Below are 16,499 nucleotides of genomic sequence, written 5' to 3'. Positions count from 1 at the left end.
AGTTTACTTGAATTAAGAAACAGTTCATATAGTCTAGTGTCTAGCTTCCACATGCTTGGTTTGACACCCTTTATACTACATTGATTAAAGGGATTGATAGCCCTCAAGACCTAAAAACTCTTGTCTACCATTGCAGAAGGCTCTTGATATTCCCGAGTGATCTTAAGGATATGATACACCTTGAGATCGGTTTTGCTAAAGATATATTACACACTCTAAAGCTAAGATGTTCAAAGAACAAATGATCTTAACTGAAAGAGATTTGATAAAAAGATAAGATGATTTTTACAAATTAAAATACAAGACAAAGATAAAGAAGAACAAGTCAGCCAATAACATAAATGAGTCTCGGAAACAACACAAAACAGTTGTTAAGTTTGAATTCGAATTTGGCTCCTCTTCTCTTCACTTGGCCGAGACTTGTTGTTGGCTTGGGCTAGTGGACTAAGGATAAATAAGTGGTTTAACCTTGCCTCATTAAAAACCTATCTTAAAAAAACCCATTGGCACAAAACTAGAGATAGGAAAAAAGAATACAAGATCAAATCACAAGCCACTTAGCCATCTTGAATTTGGATCAGAATCAATGTATTTGTTGTAGACTCTTTTCCCTCTTGAACCGTCTTGTAAGCTTGCTTGGTGATGTCTCCTACGGCTTCTTTGAGTTTCTTGGTTCTTGATCGAATCATAGGTCCATTTGGAATGATCAAAGGTTCTTCTTTTTGCTCAGCTACAAGCTTTCCATCCTCAGGTTCAAACTCTCATTGATCTATGTTGCTGTCCATGATCATATCAAAAAAGCTCACGCCGAGGCTGGTTGCTTCTTGGCACTGCTTCCTCGAGCTGGTCACACCGAGGGCACTTGGCTGCGGCTGCTCTTTTCATCCTCCTTACTCTCCACTGGTTCAAACTGAACTCCACATGGTCCAATGCTATCTCCATCATGTCTTCCAGCCTTCAAAGTCTCCAGAGTACTTAGAAAACACTCCAAAGTGATGCAAGACTCATTAGGACCTACAGTAAAAACTCTATAAATTAATAATGTTGGGATTTTGATATTTTATTAATTTATAAAGTTATTAATTTATAGATTTTAAATAAAAAATATCTTTTTTTATTAATTTTAGAAGAGATTTTGTATAGATTCTAGACTTTAAAACATTTTTTCTAAAATTAGAGATGAGTTCAAAAAGTTTTAAATTTAAGATAAATAAAAAATTACACTAAACTCATATTTTAATAGATTATCTTATTTATATGTTTATATTTAATTTTATTTATGATAATTATTAATTTCTGATATTAATAGAACCATATATTTACATAGATGTTTTGTTAAAATTATTATTTTATTATTTTATTGAATTGTGTTATAATTTGAACTAACCTAATTCGGGACAATGAAAAATTATTAATTTATAGTTTATTAATTTATTGAGTATTAATTTATAAAATTTCTACTGTATATGCAACTTAAGAACCTCTAAACAAGCTAGAACATTAGATAAAACGTAAGAAAACATGATGATAAACACAAAAGCAAAGCTAAACGAATGTCTATATGCCATAAAATATGAGTATATCAATTACTTGAGCAAGAGCATGAGCTCAAATGAATTAGAAATTATATAAACCCATAATTCACAACGTTCTAAATTTATAGGGAAAATAACAGCCAAAAAGGCTATTCTGCTAATAACAAGCTCTAAACAAACGCAGGCGATGTCATTGTGGTTGGTCGGGCTCAGGAGGCGGAGATGGCCCAAACTCGAGGCTTGGGTAGACACCAGGTAGTCTCTCTTGGGGTTGAATCGACAATAACTGTGTTGAATCACCCACCACATCTGCCCATCCATAATGCGGCTCAGCCCTTCATCAAAACATGATCACAGGATAGACTAATAAACTACAAATCACATAATTATTAAGATGTAAACGCTCTCTCTCTCTCTCTCTCTCTCGCTCTTACTCGTAGTATGTTTCTTCGTCCACCACTATGTCCCAGCTTTCTCCGGTCGTACTCTTTCCGTACTTGTGAACTTTTCTGTGATCAAGGATCTGATATTAGACATCGACTGCTTCAAATGCCAATTTAAGCATGTTGTTAATTTATTTCGAAAATAATATACACTAAATGCAAGTGCGAAGGAAAACAAACAAAGGCAGCCTGCGTAATAATAGTTCCTAACCCGTTTCCAAAGTGTTCCTCTCCCCACGTCCTTGACCAACCTAGAAACGTGTGAGATAATCTGGTTTAGGCGGGATTAAAAACATTGTCAAATGAGAGAATTTTATAGTAAGGAACTGACGGTCGCTGTTAGGTGATACATGCCATGTCTCCCCCTGACGTGAACCTATCCCACCGAAAAATTTCTCTTCCCACTTGTCTCCCCATTTGGTCCCCAACTCAGTCTCAGCCCACTTGTCTGTCCTGAATAATTCACCAATAACAAAACCAAAACAAAAACCATTAACACAATCTCTTTGATCTCAAATTCTCACAGACTAAATGTTCATCTGGTGAGAGAATACCATTTCAGAACAGATCCTCTTCCATCATAATGTTCCCCCCACTTCTCCCACCATGACTGCTCATTTAGTCTACCATACTTATGTGCTCCTTTTTCTGTCCACCCTTTAGCATCGTACTTTTCCCACCTGGTTTTTATTGAATGATAATTTTCGTCCAGCAGAGTCTCTCTATATCAAACAAAAGTAGACACTGCAGGGTATATTAACAAACTGTGTTGTTATTGACTTACCATTTCTCGTACCAACCAGCATTTTCAGTTCCTGATTTCGCTTGCTTTTGTGCACTCCTTTCAATCCTCGCAAGATTACTGAAATTAGATAAGACTATAAGAATCTAGCATTGAGAAAAATGTTTGCAAAGATGCTAAATATGGAAAAGGGAAAGTTTGAACATAGACCTCCACTCATCTTGATGAAGGACTTCTTGCCAAGTTTCCCACCAAGAGTCACCCTCACCATTTTTACCAGATTTCTCCACGCCTACAAGAAGTTCACTCCAGTAGGGTGAGTAACATAAACCCAGGGAAAAAGAGAAAAGAGAAATGAAGTGGGGCAAAACGAGCCAGAGATGAAGTCAACTTATAACATTCCAATGAACAACTCAATTGAACATCCCTATTTAACCAACTTTGTAGAAACGCTTCCCGGTGTCTACCACCTATTAAATACAGATATGATGTTTTCCAAAAAGTAATAAGAAATGAACACTCTCAAGTGTGGTAGGATAAGGATAATACCTAATTCTTTGTATCCGGTCCAGTCACTTTTCTCCCACCACTGTCAAGGATACCAATAAATCCAATTAAACGCGTCCACCTGGGGTGATACTTCATGGGGTTACGAAGAATAACCTCAGGATAACTCAATTCATGGAACACAGTATTTAAGGGACAGGCATAAAGCCTCTAACATTTGCATTTTCTTAACCTCAAGAGGTTTTCTCACAATTTACGAATCAAGCAATAGTCAAGTGTGGATTTATCAACAGCCATAATAAAAAGAAAAGCCAGGGCAGTCTGTCAAATTTATCTCTAAAGAAATTGTACCGTTTCTGTCCACTCAGAAGAGCCATCATTGGATCGACCGCCCATCCTTGTCCACCTACATCTGTAGCCATTTTCCCCCAGGTCCTGTCCGCTTTCTCTAAACCAAGTACTGCCATCTTCATTACTACCAGACTCATTCACATTCTCATTCAACAAATCGATGCCCCAATCCTTTTCATTAGCAATCCCAGTGTCTAGAGTAATGAAAATGACAAGGTGAAAACAAAAAAAAATCTGTCAGAGAAGACATCTCAATTATTAAACATGGCATGGGCACTACACTAGTAAAATAAGCAACATGACTTGGTATGCAGGTAAACCTAGTACACAAAAAGAAGTAAATCACACCTCTTTTAGGGGGAGTATCACGGGACTGAGGGCCAGTAAGCCTTGGAGTGCAACGAGGGTAGAACTTCTCTTGCTTGGAGACAAACCGAGACCTGCTAAAACCCACAATTGATGAGGAGTCTCTCGTCATTTGAATACATAGAGACATGCATAAACAACATCAGAAACTTCCTAACCAGCCATAAAAAATAAGAGATTAAGACCATCTTAGCACCTTGAAAAAAAAGACTACCAAAATCAATAAATAAATGGGCAGCAGAACTGAAATGAAGAGACTACTGTACATTTCTTAGATGAACTTTGGGGAAAAAAGGCATGGCAGAAGCATTAAAACATATCACTGCTTTTATGTTAAATTGGAACAGGAATCTTCACAAGGACCGATACCACAATAAAACCAAATGTGTAGTTCGTGCTCAAAGGAAGAATTTCGATTGGAAAAAATATAATTGACCTTAGAATGGAAACAAATTACAGAGCGAAATCAAGTCCATCTCTACACTGCACAGTCGAAAAATAACTTACTTGGGAGATGCAAACGGCATTGCAGAGGAGGAAGTTTTGATTCCGGCTCCATGAGCGGTCGTCTTCTGATCGAAACGCCGTTCCTCCGAGTTCTCGAAACCCGCCACAGAGAGGCGCATCGGTGAAAGCATATCTGCGCAGCAGCTAAATCGCCTCGGAGCACTGGCTTGATCGCCATCAAACCATAGCAGCCTACTTCTCCACTTTTTCAGGCTCAATTCATGATTACTTGTGCCAACGCCGAATTGACGGAGCCTGATATCAAGAAGAGAGACTGCGGAGTTAGCCGCCATTGTTCACAGACGCGCCATGGAAAACGAATTCGAAAAATGAGAAATCCTAGAAAGCGAATTGCAGACTTTCGATCCGTGGAAGCTAGCTAGCGAGCGAGCTAGAGAAAGAGAGAGAAGTGAATCAGTAGTAGGAGAGCAGCACACCCGAGACGACATTTATATTCTGAAAAAATGCAGATTTAATTAATTTACTTTAATACTTTTTAATCTCGTAGGTTTAAAATAAATTTGGCCGTATATAATTAATCATTGCAAATCTTCTCAACTGGATTTCTAGTCCTTTTGGGAAAATATGTTAAAAAAAAAAAACATCAATTTTGGATAATTTGTTGATTTAAAACACCGTAATTTGTTGATTTTAAATTTAAGTTATGAATTTTGGTTGACTAAACAAAAAAAAAAACAATCGATACATTGTCGTTTTAGTTTTTGTTGGTTAAATCCCAAATCGACAACTTCCATCTCCTGATTTTAAAAGTTCATGATTTAACTTTAAAGTCAATAAACTATGATTGTTTCAAATTACGTACTCTCCTTCTAGTTCATGCTTTTGTGGTAAAAGTTGATGTTTCTTTTTACAACTTTTTTATATTTTTTCCTCAATTAGATTTTATTACTGAAGAGGTAAAAACTGGCCTAGTAAATAGAGTTCTGTAAAACTAAGGTAAAAAAATCAGCTTAGTCAAAAACACCTGCAAAGTCAAATGAGTAAACAAGCTGGAGAAGCTACTAGTGTTAGTATCTATTTTTTTAGTCGAAAGTGTTAATATCTATTATCAAAAGGAATTAAACACAGAACCATTATTCAAGCCTATCAAGAACAAAGATTCGTTTAAACCGATGAATGAAGACGCTTAAATAAACAGTCGGAGATGTTAAACACGTTATCTGAGTATAAAATAAAAATAAGAGCAAGAAGCAAAGGACAAAGTTTTGAACTCTCAAGAGCTTAGCTCTAGAATCAAACATTTGTCTTTTTTTGAGAATCGAAATAATAAACCAGTTTACTCAGCAAATTTTTTTTGTTTAAAACGCTCTTGAATATATATCCTCATCGAAAAACAAACTCTCTTTTTATTGCTTGATAGTCCATCGGTCCTTCTTTTCTTCAAGATCAAAGCCAAAGTCTCCAGTCTACTCCTATTTACAAATTTTCACCGTTGTATTTCTATGTACAATAATCAAGATAGAAGAATACCAATAATTAATTAGACTACATTTTTGTGGTAAATGTTGATGATTTTTTTACAACTTTCCTGGGGTAAAAATCTGGTCTAGTAAATAGAGTTCAGTAAACCTAAGGTAAAAAGGTCAGCAAAGTCAAAGAGACCTGCAAGGTCAAATGAGTAAACGAGGTCACAGATCGAGCTGAAAGACCTACTAGAGTTAATACCTACTATCAAAGCAAATTAAACACAGAACCATTAGTTAAGCATGTCAATACCAAAGACTGGTTCAAACCGGTGAAAGAAGACGCTTAAATATAACAGTTGGAGACGTGAAACACGATATCATAGTATAAAATAAAGAAAAGAGCAAGGTGCAAAGGACAAAGTTTTGAACTCTCAACAAGACTCTTAACTACAGCTTAGCTCTAGACTCAAACATTTGTCTTTCTTTGAGAATCGAAATACTAAACCAGTTTACTCAGCAAAAAACTTTGTCCAAAACGCTCTTGAATATATATATATATATATATATATATATATATATATATATATATATATATATATTTGTTCTCATCAAGAAACAAACTCTAGGTTTATTGCTTGATAGTCCATCAGTTCTTATGTTCTTAAATATCAATGCCAAAGTCCCCCATCTACTCCTACATACAAATTTTCACCGTTGTATTTCTAGATACAATAATCACAATAGAAGAATACCAATTATTAATTAGACTACATTTGTGGTAAAAGTTGATGATTTTTTTACAACTTTCCTATATTTTTTCTTCAATTCTAGAAATAGATTTTATTACTAGAGGGCTGAAAACCTGGCCTAGTAAATAGAGTTCAGTAAACCTAAGGTAAAAAGGTCAGCAAAGTCAAAGAGACCTGCAAGGTCAAATGACTAAACGAGGTGACAGATCGAGCTGAAAGACCTACTAGAGTTAATATCTACTATCAAAGCGAATGAAACACAGAACCATTATTCAAACCTGTCAAGAACAAAGACTGGTTCAAACCGGTAAATGAAAACGCTTAAATGTAACAGTCGGAGATGTTAAACACAATATCATATTATAAAATATAGAAAAAAGTAAGGAGCAAAGGACAAAGTTTTGAACTCTCAACAGCACTCTTAACTACAGCTTAGCTCTAGACTTAAACATTTGTCTTTATTTGCGAATCAAAGTACTAAACCAGTTTACTCAGCAAAAACTTTGTCCAAAATGCTCTTGAATATATGTTCTCATCTAGAAACAAACTCTATGTTTATTGCTTGATAGTCCATCAATTCTTATTTTCTTAAAGTTCAATGCCAAATCCCCATCTACTCCTATTTCTAAATTTTCACCGTTGTATTTCTAGGTACAATAATCACAATAGAAGAATACTAATAATTAATTAGACTACATTTGTGGTAAAAGTTGATGATTTTTTTACAACTTTCATATATTTTTTATTCAATTCGAGACACAGATTTTATTACTAGAGGGGTAAAAACCTGGCCTAGTAAATAAAGTTCAGTTAACCTAAGGTAAAAAGGTCAGCAAAGTCAAAGAGACCTGCAAGGTCAAATGAGTAAACGAGGTGACAGATCGTGCTGAAAAACTTACTAGAGTTAATATATACTTTCAAAGCGAATTAAACACAGAACCATTGTTCAAGCCTGTCAAGACCAAAGACTCGTTAAAACCGGTGAATGAAGACACTTAAATGTAACAGTCGGAAACGTTAGACACAATATCATAGTATAAAATAAGGACAAGAGCAAGGTGCAAAGGACAAAGTTTTGATCTCTCAAGAGCACTCTTAACTACAGCTAGCTCTAGACTCGAACATTTGTCTTTCTTTGAGGATCGAAATACTAAACTAGTTTACTCAGCAAAAAACTTGGTCTAAAACGCTCTTGAATCCTATATATTCTCATTAAGAAACAGTCTCTCTGTTTATTGCTTGATAGTCCATCAGTTCTTTTTTTTAATGTTCAAAGCTAAAAACTTTGTCCAAAGCCAAAGTCCCCCGACTACTCCTATTTACAAATTTTCTCTGTTGTATTTCTAGGTACAATAATTAAAATAGAAGAATATCAATAATTAATTAGACTCATTTGTTTGGGCTTTGGACTCTCTAAAAGTAGAGCCTTTGGCTCTAAAGGAATGTAAGGTTATTCACAACAAGAAAACAGCCCAATTCCGATGACCATATCTGTCGCTAATCTGTCGAAAAGCACCTTTTCTGACGGATTTCCAACCAAATAAATTTGTCGGTTAGAAATCATCGGAAATTATTAAGCAGTCAAAAATTAGTTATAAATTTCCGATGAAAAGACCGACGACATGCTTTCCGATTACTTTCTGACGGATATCCAATGAATCAAGGGTCGTCGGAAAATAGTCAAAAATTTATAACGGGAAACCGACGACTTACTTTCTGACAACTTTGAGACGAATATCCGATGAATTATTGTCAGAATTTGTTTTTGTATAACTGTGATAACATTGTCGGAAAGTCATCGTAAATGTTCCGTCCATAATCCATTGATAACCTTTCTTACAGAAATACGACGGTTCTATTTCTGACAGATTATCGACAGATAATTTCTGACGATTTTAATTAATAAAAAAAGAAATTTTATTAAATAATAATAATTTAAATTTAAATTGTTTATAATATAAATCTAATAATATAAATGCCCCCATCAGCTTTTCTCTGCGTAAAAAATAATTAGTTTCTAATAAAAAAAAATTAGAAAATAAAAAATGAATAACAGAATTACCATTTCCTCCGTCTCACGTTCAACCGATTTTGTGCCTCCATTGTGAATGTAAATCCTTTTTCCTCCTTGGTCATTCTTCCGGTTCTTCGAGTTTTTGTTGGACTGCTTTTTCATTGAATCCTTACTCCAATGCACGCAAAAGCCCTTCCAGACGTCGTCATTGAGAGCTTCTGGCTTAGGCTGGTCGTACATGTGTATCGAGTATTATCTTAGCAGCGTATTTGTTGAAAGCTGTGATCACCTCATCGGTATGTGTATGGTCCCATGTTAACTCTTGCTACAAAATTAAAGACACATAAAATTTTAATGATTCAAAAATGTTAAAACATCTTATTAATTACAAAATTACACAATTTATAGCAAAATATCGACGCCAAGAGTCTTTCACGACTTTTGGCATGATTTTGTACATCTCGTAAAGTTTGCCCAACATTGTATGGAGCATTCGGAGATTCGCTTTTGTGATCACAACAGATAATTTAAACCTGTAAACATTAACAAAAAATAAAATATTAAATAATATTAAAATATAAATTAAAATAAATTACATCGTAAACTTATCTTACCAATTTCCATTTTCCAGCTTCGAATCGAGTTTGATGCAGTGCTTCCAGTTGGGTTGCTGGACAAGGGTCTGAATAGACATATAACTCAAATGGACCTCTAACTCTCTGGAACTCCGGGATTTGGGTCTCATCGTTCCTTAGTAAAAATTATAAAAATATTGATAAAAAATTTAATTAAAATTAAAAATTAATAGTATTAAAAATTAAATTTTAATTATTATTAATAAAAATAATAATATAAATAATTTTTGAAATAAATTAATTTAAATATACATAAACAATAAATAATTAACTAATTATAAAATGAATTATTCAATTACTTTTTTATTAAAAAATATTTTCGCATTAAAAATAATAGTTAACGTCTAAAAAAACTTTTATTTTTAATTTTTTAGAATTTTAATAATTCTACTACTAAATTTCAAATAAGTATAAACCACTAATAATTTTGATAATTTTATTTAACTTTTTCAAATCCTAAATAATAAATTCCTTTTTAATTCACAAACTAATAAAATTCTAAAACCACCAAATTCTATATAATCTACAAACCCTAATTTTTTCAAATCCAAAATTAATCTAAATTATAAATTAACTAACATCATAACTTATATACTAACAACCTAACAAATCAATCTAACAGATCCATTACAAATCAACCTAACAAATCAAAGAACTAATCTAATAATTGAAACAAAAAATTAGAAAAAGGTTGAAATGTTTTTCACAAAATCAGCTATTGCATATACACATTATTTGCTCAAATTGAAATCTGTCTTTACATCCATCATCCTAGTTGCAGCTGATAAAGGGGAATGAGATCCTCTCAACCATCATATAATGGATTTTCAGCAACATCTAACATATCAAAGAACCTCCGAGCTTCTAGGCTGGGTTCTTCACCTATATGGCCATACTCAGCAATCGATGGGAGACTTTCACGAAAAGCATCATTCACCATCTAAACATGACCTACACTTTCAACTTCCATTGCAGATTCTTCTAAGCCACGACCAATAGGTTCACTAGTACTACCATAATCCACCATTGTACCATTTTTTCCATGATAATACCAAATTTTGTAACCAAACACAAATCCATTACAATACAGGTGTGACCATACATCATCTATCACCATGAATCTATGATTCTGACATTTACTACAGGGACAATAGATTTTACCGGAGTTTATAGCTTTCTTCTGCGAAGTCACGAATGCCATGAATTGATGAAGACCTTATTTGTATTCTTCCATAAGTAGGCTCGTTTCCGTAATTTGATGAGGATTATCTGATCAAAAATAATTATATGGATTTGAAGTAGACATTTTTACTCGTTTAGTGAGTACATAGAGTTTTGGTTTTATATGTAGTGAGAAAATGAAAGAGAAAGGAGGATATATATAAAAAAAGTAGGTCCCATTCCGATGGGTTTCTGATGGATTTCAAACGACCGCTCAAACAACTAGTAACGGTTAAATTTTCTAACGGTAGCGAAATCCATCAAAAATCTGTTGGAAAGCAGTTGGGAGATCCTTCGAAAATCGATTGGAAAATACTCAACAGAGGCCTGTCATTGGAATTTCATCGGAAATGTCTGACGGTTTACCGACGACTTGTTGGTCATTGGAAATAGCTGACGGATTTTCGACAAATTCTATTTTAGTCGAAAATCTGTAGGAAAGTGGTCGAAAATTTCCGACGACTTTTTTCTGTCAGAAATAACGTCAGAAACATGTATATTTTCTTGTAGTGATTGTTTGGGGGTTTTGCCAATTTTGCCGAGATTTAGACATATCATAACAATATTTTGGTGGATTTTGTGAATATCATTTGCTTTTTGTGTGGATTTAGCTTAGTTTTTTCTAGAGTACTTTAAATGCTTCTTTTTGTTTAAAGAACCCTTAGTCTGAGTTTTTGCATTCTGATAGAGTTTTGCTATGATTTTCTCAGTGTAGATGGTGAGTATTGAGCATTATCAGCGTACTTTGAATCTGGAATGTCAAAACTTTATCGGTATATGCCTTACAAGTGGTAAGTAGGATGTTGTGCGAGGAACTGCATTACCAAAAGAAAAGTTCCAGTTCATATTCAAGTATGAACATGATTTGGAAGAAGTGATAAAAAGAGTGTGAACTTTCAACGATGGATGGTTGTTATCGATGGATGGGTGGAGCATCCTTTGGAAGATTATATGGGAAATAATAGAGTCTTATGTGTTGAGACTTTTTGAATTTCTGAAACAAAATTGTTCCCTTGTTTTAGATTTTGTTAAATAATGTTTCGTGTTTGGTGTTGGTGTTTGTTCATTTTATTGGGTAATCTAAACTACTCATCCCCTCTTTATCCTTCTTGCTCTCACAGGTTAGAAAAGGGAGAAGTGATGGGTTTGTTCAATTTGTTGGTGTATTTGCGAAATGATGCTTCTCATAACCAAGATCCGAGTTAGATGTCGCATATTAGCTCAAGGGCCCAAAAATGTTTCTTAACACCAGTAGTTGGTGAAAAAATCGCGGTGGTGGTATGGAGGAGGCTGGCCGTGGGTGAAACAATCACAACCACAGTAAATATTCAATTAATATTTTATTTATTTTATATAAAACAAATATATATATATATATATTTTTTTATTTTGATAACATAAATTAGTTTCAAATGATACTTTTTTTTATATTATTAAATATGATCTCTCAAAACTTCAGTTATAATATTTAAATTTCAAATATTTATGAAATACTTGATTTTATTATTGTAGTTAATACCATTCATGCACAATATTTTGTTTTATAGAATATATATTTAACTAACTAGTTATTTCTAATGATCTTCATTTAAGATTTGATCTTACACCAAATTCTATATATAGCACATTGGTTACAGTCAGTTACTTATTTTTTTATTCATACACATTTATCAAATTTAGGGGTAAGCATGTTTATTCTTCACTCTCTTTGATTTTTGACATCGCTATTTGATAATCGCACGTGGACACTTGTGGATAGGAGGAATAAGAAAAGCGTAGACAAGACATGGAGACAAGTGGTGTATTTTCGGCTTACGTGTTTTTGACTTTATTTTCTATGGTGTATCTATTTGGAGCACCACATCTTAGGCATACGAGATTGTAATGATGTGGCACCAAGTGATTTTCAGATAAGCGTAACAAAATCTGAGTTGTATAGCTTACGTGGCGTATCTGTTTTTAATGGCCTGTGAGGACGGCACGTCTGAAAGAACAACCAGCACTCGCATTTGCTACTGACCCAGGAAACCAAACACCACTTTGCTTGGAGGCTGATGTTCTGGATGAGGCTAATGTCGCTTTTACACTTCAAATCTCTTCGAACAGGAGAAAATAACATCTTTGACAGATTTGTATGTTTGAAAAGAGCTAAATTTCGATACAAGTGTAACATCTCAATTTTTTTTTTGTCTTTTTTTTTTGTGATATCAATATCTCACTTCCTTTCGGAGAACCAGATGGATCGACCGTATCAACTTTTAACGCCCCAATCATCTTTTCCAGTGAGCCCAACACCTTTACTCTAAGACTCCAACACTTTCTGTCTAAATCCGTTGGCCCACCACTGTCTGACAGTTGGTATTTCTCTAGATTTGTTGGTCCACTATTGTCTGATCATCGGTGCATTAGTTTTGGAAACTCATAAGACTTGTTTACTGTCCCTGCAATCAACACGTGATCTTTTTCTGTGCTTTGTTCTCACTCACACGGTATCGCAGACCACTTCACGGTAGGTCACCCATCCTGAAATTACTCCAGTTTTAGCACCATTAACTCTGGAGTTCTTTTAAGACCAGTGCCCGAAAAGATAAGCGCATCTGATGATATAGGTAACCAAATCAATTTTTATAAGCTTCTCCACATGTACCAGAAATCGAGATGTTACAACTCTCCCCGACTTCTAAGGAATTTTCTTCGAATTCTCTCAACTCAATTACGTCCCAAGACGCCACCTGGGTCAGAGTCAGTTAGCTAACTTTACGCTCTGATACCAACTGTGATACCTCGATCCCGCCTTCCCTTCGAAGAACCAGACGGACCGGCCGTATAGACTTCTAATGCTCTAACTGTCCCTCCCAGTGAGCCCAACAGCCTCACTCTAAGCCCCAACATTCTATTTTAAGGCCTGTTGGCCTACCAATTGCCCCTCCTATTGAATCCAACGCCTTCTCTTTAGGTCCGTTGGCCAATCACTGTCTGATAGTTGGTCTCTGTTTAGGTCCGTAGGCACACCACTATCCGACGGTTGGTCTCTCTCTAGGTCCGTGGGCTCACCACTGTCTGACGGTCGGTGTGTTATGATGTAGGAACACTTATGAGATGTTCTTACACAAGTGTGAGTGGTGGTGAATCTCTAGCTTGCCGTACAGCTCTCTCTAGTAGACTCGGTGAGAATGGGTGATGGACTGAAGACACAAGGTAACTATGGAGTGAAGGATGCCACACAGAAGATGGAGAGCTCTATGATAAGTTAGGGTTTCTCAGCTTCAAAGGAATCGCACCAGAGAAGAAGAGAGAGCTAGCTACGGCTAAGATTTTGTTCTCTAAAGAAAACTTGGTTATTTTATGAATCAAAGGTAATAATTACAAGCTCAGCAGGAACCTTATATAATGGTTCCTCAACTGGTGGCTTCTCTTGGCCGAAATTGTTACAAAAGGATACTAAGAAACTCATCGTTTAACTTAAAGAAAAATAGAAACTACTAAACTCTAAAAACGACTTAAGGAAAAGTTCCTGCAAAACAAACAAGAAACTCATGAGAAATAATCTGTAATGTAGACACTTATATTGGCTCGAGGAGTGGAGTTTCCACTTGTTTTAGATGACAAACATAGCTGCTTCCTCGTTGCCTTGTAAGACCGCCAAGAATGATACAGTTTGAAACTTGAGTTAAGGGTAATCGTTGCTTGGTGTTTATTCTTGGTCTCTTGAAGGTCCTTGAACTCCACTAGATTTTATCTAGCCGTGGCCTCCAAGTCTTGTGTCTCTAGAGTATTGAACTCGGTTAGAGGCTCCATTGGTGTTTCTCGGGTGATCTCTCATTTGAGTAGCTTCTCCTTGAGTTCTTCATGTTCTATGATAACACCATATTTTGACCACTTTTATGGATCGTTTGAAATATTTTTTCTATGTTTTTTATTGCTTTCAAGTGTTTTTATTGTGTTTTTCTAGTATTTGTAGTTTCAAGACTCTTTTCAGGAAACTTAGAAAAAAGCTTAACAAAATGGATAGAAGACCAGATTTCAACTCAGACTCAAACCATCAGAACTTCACCCTTAAATGAAGACCTTTTAACCGTCTGATCCAGCTCAAATTTGGAAACCTTAAAGATGGTAATCCAACGGTTCAATCAAAAGTTACGCGAAAAGCAAGATGTCTTGTAAACCAGCCGGCAAGCATTTTGCTGCCAACACCCATTTCACACCGGTCCTGTCTTTCCCGACCGCGAAGAATGGTTTGCCAACCTTAAAGCCCATTTTCAAGCCCAAAATAATTCCTTCATTTGGATAAACCCTAAGTGATGCCCAGAAATGACTTGATAAGTCGTATGCTCTTTTATGCTAAGGACTATTTTTTAGGTTTTTCAATACTTTTCTTTCTCTTAAGTTTAGGGAGATAGAGATCTATCTCTTGAACCCTTTTTGTTTCTTTTTCAATATCGATTTCTACTCAGCTTTTCAATACAAAGTGTTTGCTTTCTTTAATCATGTGTGAGTAGTTTTATTGTTGGGTTCAAGGGATTTTCGATGGGGCTATATATGTTCAATGAGGATTCCATTAGCTATTGAAGCCGAATCCTAGAACTTTTTCTTCTAAACTTATTTTAAATGTATGTGAGTAGCGTCATGAACTACAATATGATCCCTGTCCTTGGTTTTGTGAAAGTATTCATCCGGGGCCAGATCTAGTTTGAGAAGAGCAGATCAACCATAGGAGTGGAAACCTACCTATGAGAGAGCTCTGAATGTTGACGAGTCTTAAGCAAGCTTGCATCTTTTCCCTTCTAGGGCCAGAGTGGAAACCTAATGGACAGGGTTGCGAGTGATAGTTGGTTATGATCACGATAGTGGCGTATTCAAATGTTCGTGACTTGAGTTCTAAAATTTTTGGCTAGGATCTTTTAATTTACTTTTTAGCAATGTTTTGAATAGTTCATCCCCCAGAGAGAATTTCCCTGAAAATCCAGCGTCTCGTATGTATAATTTTTTGCCAATTTCAATACAAGCTTTAGTCATTAGGTTATTTTTCTTCATTCCAGCTGATTTCATTCAAGCAACTTAGGTCTAGACGTTTTCCCGTTTTTAGTCGATTTCATTAGGTTTAGTTATTAGGTTACTTTAATTTCCGCATTTTCCCGTTAAAATTAATTTTAACGTTTTAAAAACACCACCAAGGCCCATAAAAATCGCCTGGTTCTAGACTTCTTTACTTAATATTTCTTTCGAAAGCTTTTGCAAAAAAAAACCTCCTTCCCTGTGGATTCGATCCCTAAGTACTACAATCGATCAGCTGTGCACTTGCAGCTTATTGATTTCATTTAGAGTAAAACTTGACAACCCTCACGCACGTAGACATCATTCTATGATTGTGATCAGCCCCTCTATTGACTTGTTAAACTCTTCTCTTAAGCTCTTAGTGTGTGAACTTGTCCTTGGTGTGTGCCTCTTAGTCGGTATAGTGATCAGCTCTTCATCAGCTTGTATGGTGCTTTTCTCGATGTCCACATCATTCCCTCCCTATTGAAAAGTTTCTGGCCTCAGAACATGATCTCCTGAATAGAAAGGAGCTAAGTCAGTAACATTGAAAGTTGGAGAAATGTTCATCTCACCTGAAAGCTCAAGCTTGTATTCGTTTTCATTGATCTTTTCTAAGAACCGGAATGGCCCATCTCCTCTTGGTAGGAGCTTTGATCTTCATTGATTTGGGAACCTCTCGGTCCTCATGTGTAAGCAGACCCAATCTCCTGGTTCAAAGGTAATTTCTCTTTGGTGCTTATCAGCTTGTTGCTTGTATTTCTCCGTCTTCTTTTCGAGATTCTCCTTGACTCTTTTTCTGTTTATTTCCATTTTTTGGTTCTTTTTGTTTCAGTTTCCGAAGCAATAAACCCTATAAATCGAAATCCCTACTACGAGGGTGGTTTTTACAACACTTCTCAAGCCACCAGACAAAGGGAAGAGCCAAATATACGCGACCTCTTCAACTCAGTTCAGAACTCAGATCC

At 35.4% G+C, this 16,499-nt stretch overlaps 1 protein-coding gene across 4 annotated transcripts; it reads right to left on the bottom strand.

The window, feature by feature from the left end:
- Positions 1–1,590: 1,590 nt before the first annotated feature.
- On the bottom strand, positions 1,591–4,856 carry LOC18011566. Of its 4 annotated transcripts, none has more exons than XM_024151867.1 (11): positions 4,452–4,856; positions 3,927–4,021; positions 3,579–3,772; positions 3,270–3,309; positions 2,931–3,012; positions 2,763–2,840; positions 2,533–2,658; positions 2,310–2,431; positions 2,190–2,229; positions 1,970–2,044; positions 1,591–1,870 (listed from the first exon to the last, which is right to left on the bottom strand). In XM_024151867.1, the coding sequence occupies exons 1-11, from the start codon at positions 4,742–4,744 to the stop codon at positions 1,726–1,728; spliced, it is 1,290 nt and encodes a 429-aa protein (XP_024007635.1). In that variant the 5' UTR covers positions 4,745–4,856; the 3' UTR covers positions 1,591–1,725. The 4 variants fall into 4 exon arrangements, with proteins under 4 accessions (XP_024007635.1, XP_024007636.1, XP_006396007.1 ...); XM_024151868.1 differs by having other exon boundaries at positions 1,591–1,844; XM_006395945.2 differs by having other exon boundaries at positions 3,927–4,018.
- Positions 4,857–16,499: the final 11,643 nt, after the last annotated feature.

Source organism: Eutrema salsugineum, unplaced genomic scaffold, assembly GCF_000478725.1.
Source record: "Eutrema salsugineum unplaced genomic scaffold, Eutsalg1_0 scaffold_6, whole genome shotgun sequence".
In the NCBI taxonomy this organism is placed as follows: domain Eukaryota; kingdom Viridiplantae; phylum Streptophyta; class Magnoliopsida; order Brassicales; family Brassicaceae; genus Eutrema; species Eutrema salsugineum.
This window is presented reverse-complemented; position numbering and strand designations above follow the sequence as displayed.

Excerpts from the sequence above, each read along its gene's own strand:
- LOC18011566 (XM_024151867.1), bottom strand. The coding sequence starts at position 4,744 with ATGGCGGCTAACTCCGCAGTCTCTCTTCTTGATATCAGGCTCCGTCAA. Across the intron at positions 3,013-3,269 it reads GACCGGATACAAAGAATTAG|GCGTGGAGAAATCTGGTAAA; the intron begins GTATTATCCTTA and ends AACTTCTTGTAG. Across the intron at positions 2,045-2,189 it reads GAGGAACACTTTGGAAACGG|AAAAGTTCACAAGTACGGAA; the intron begins GTTAGGAACTAT and ends CCTTGATCACAG.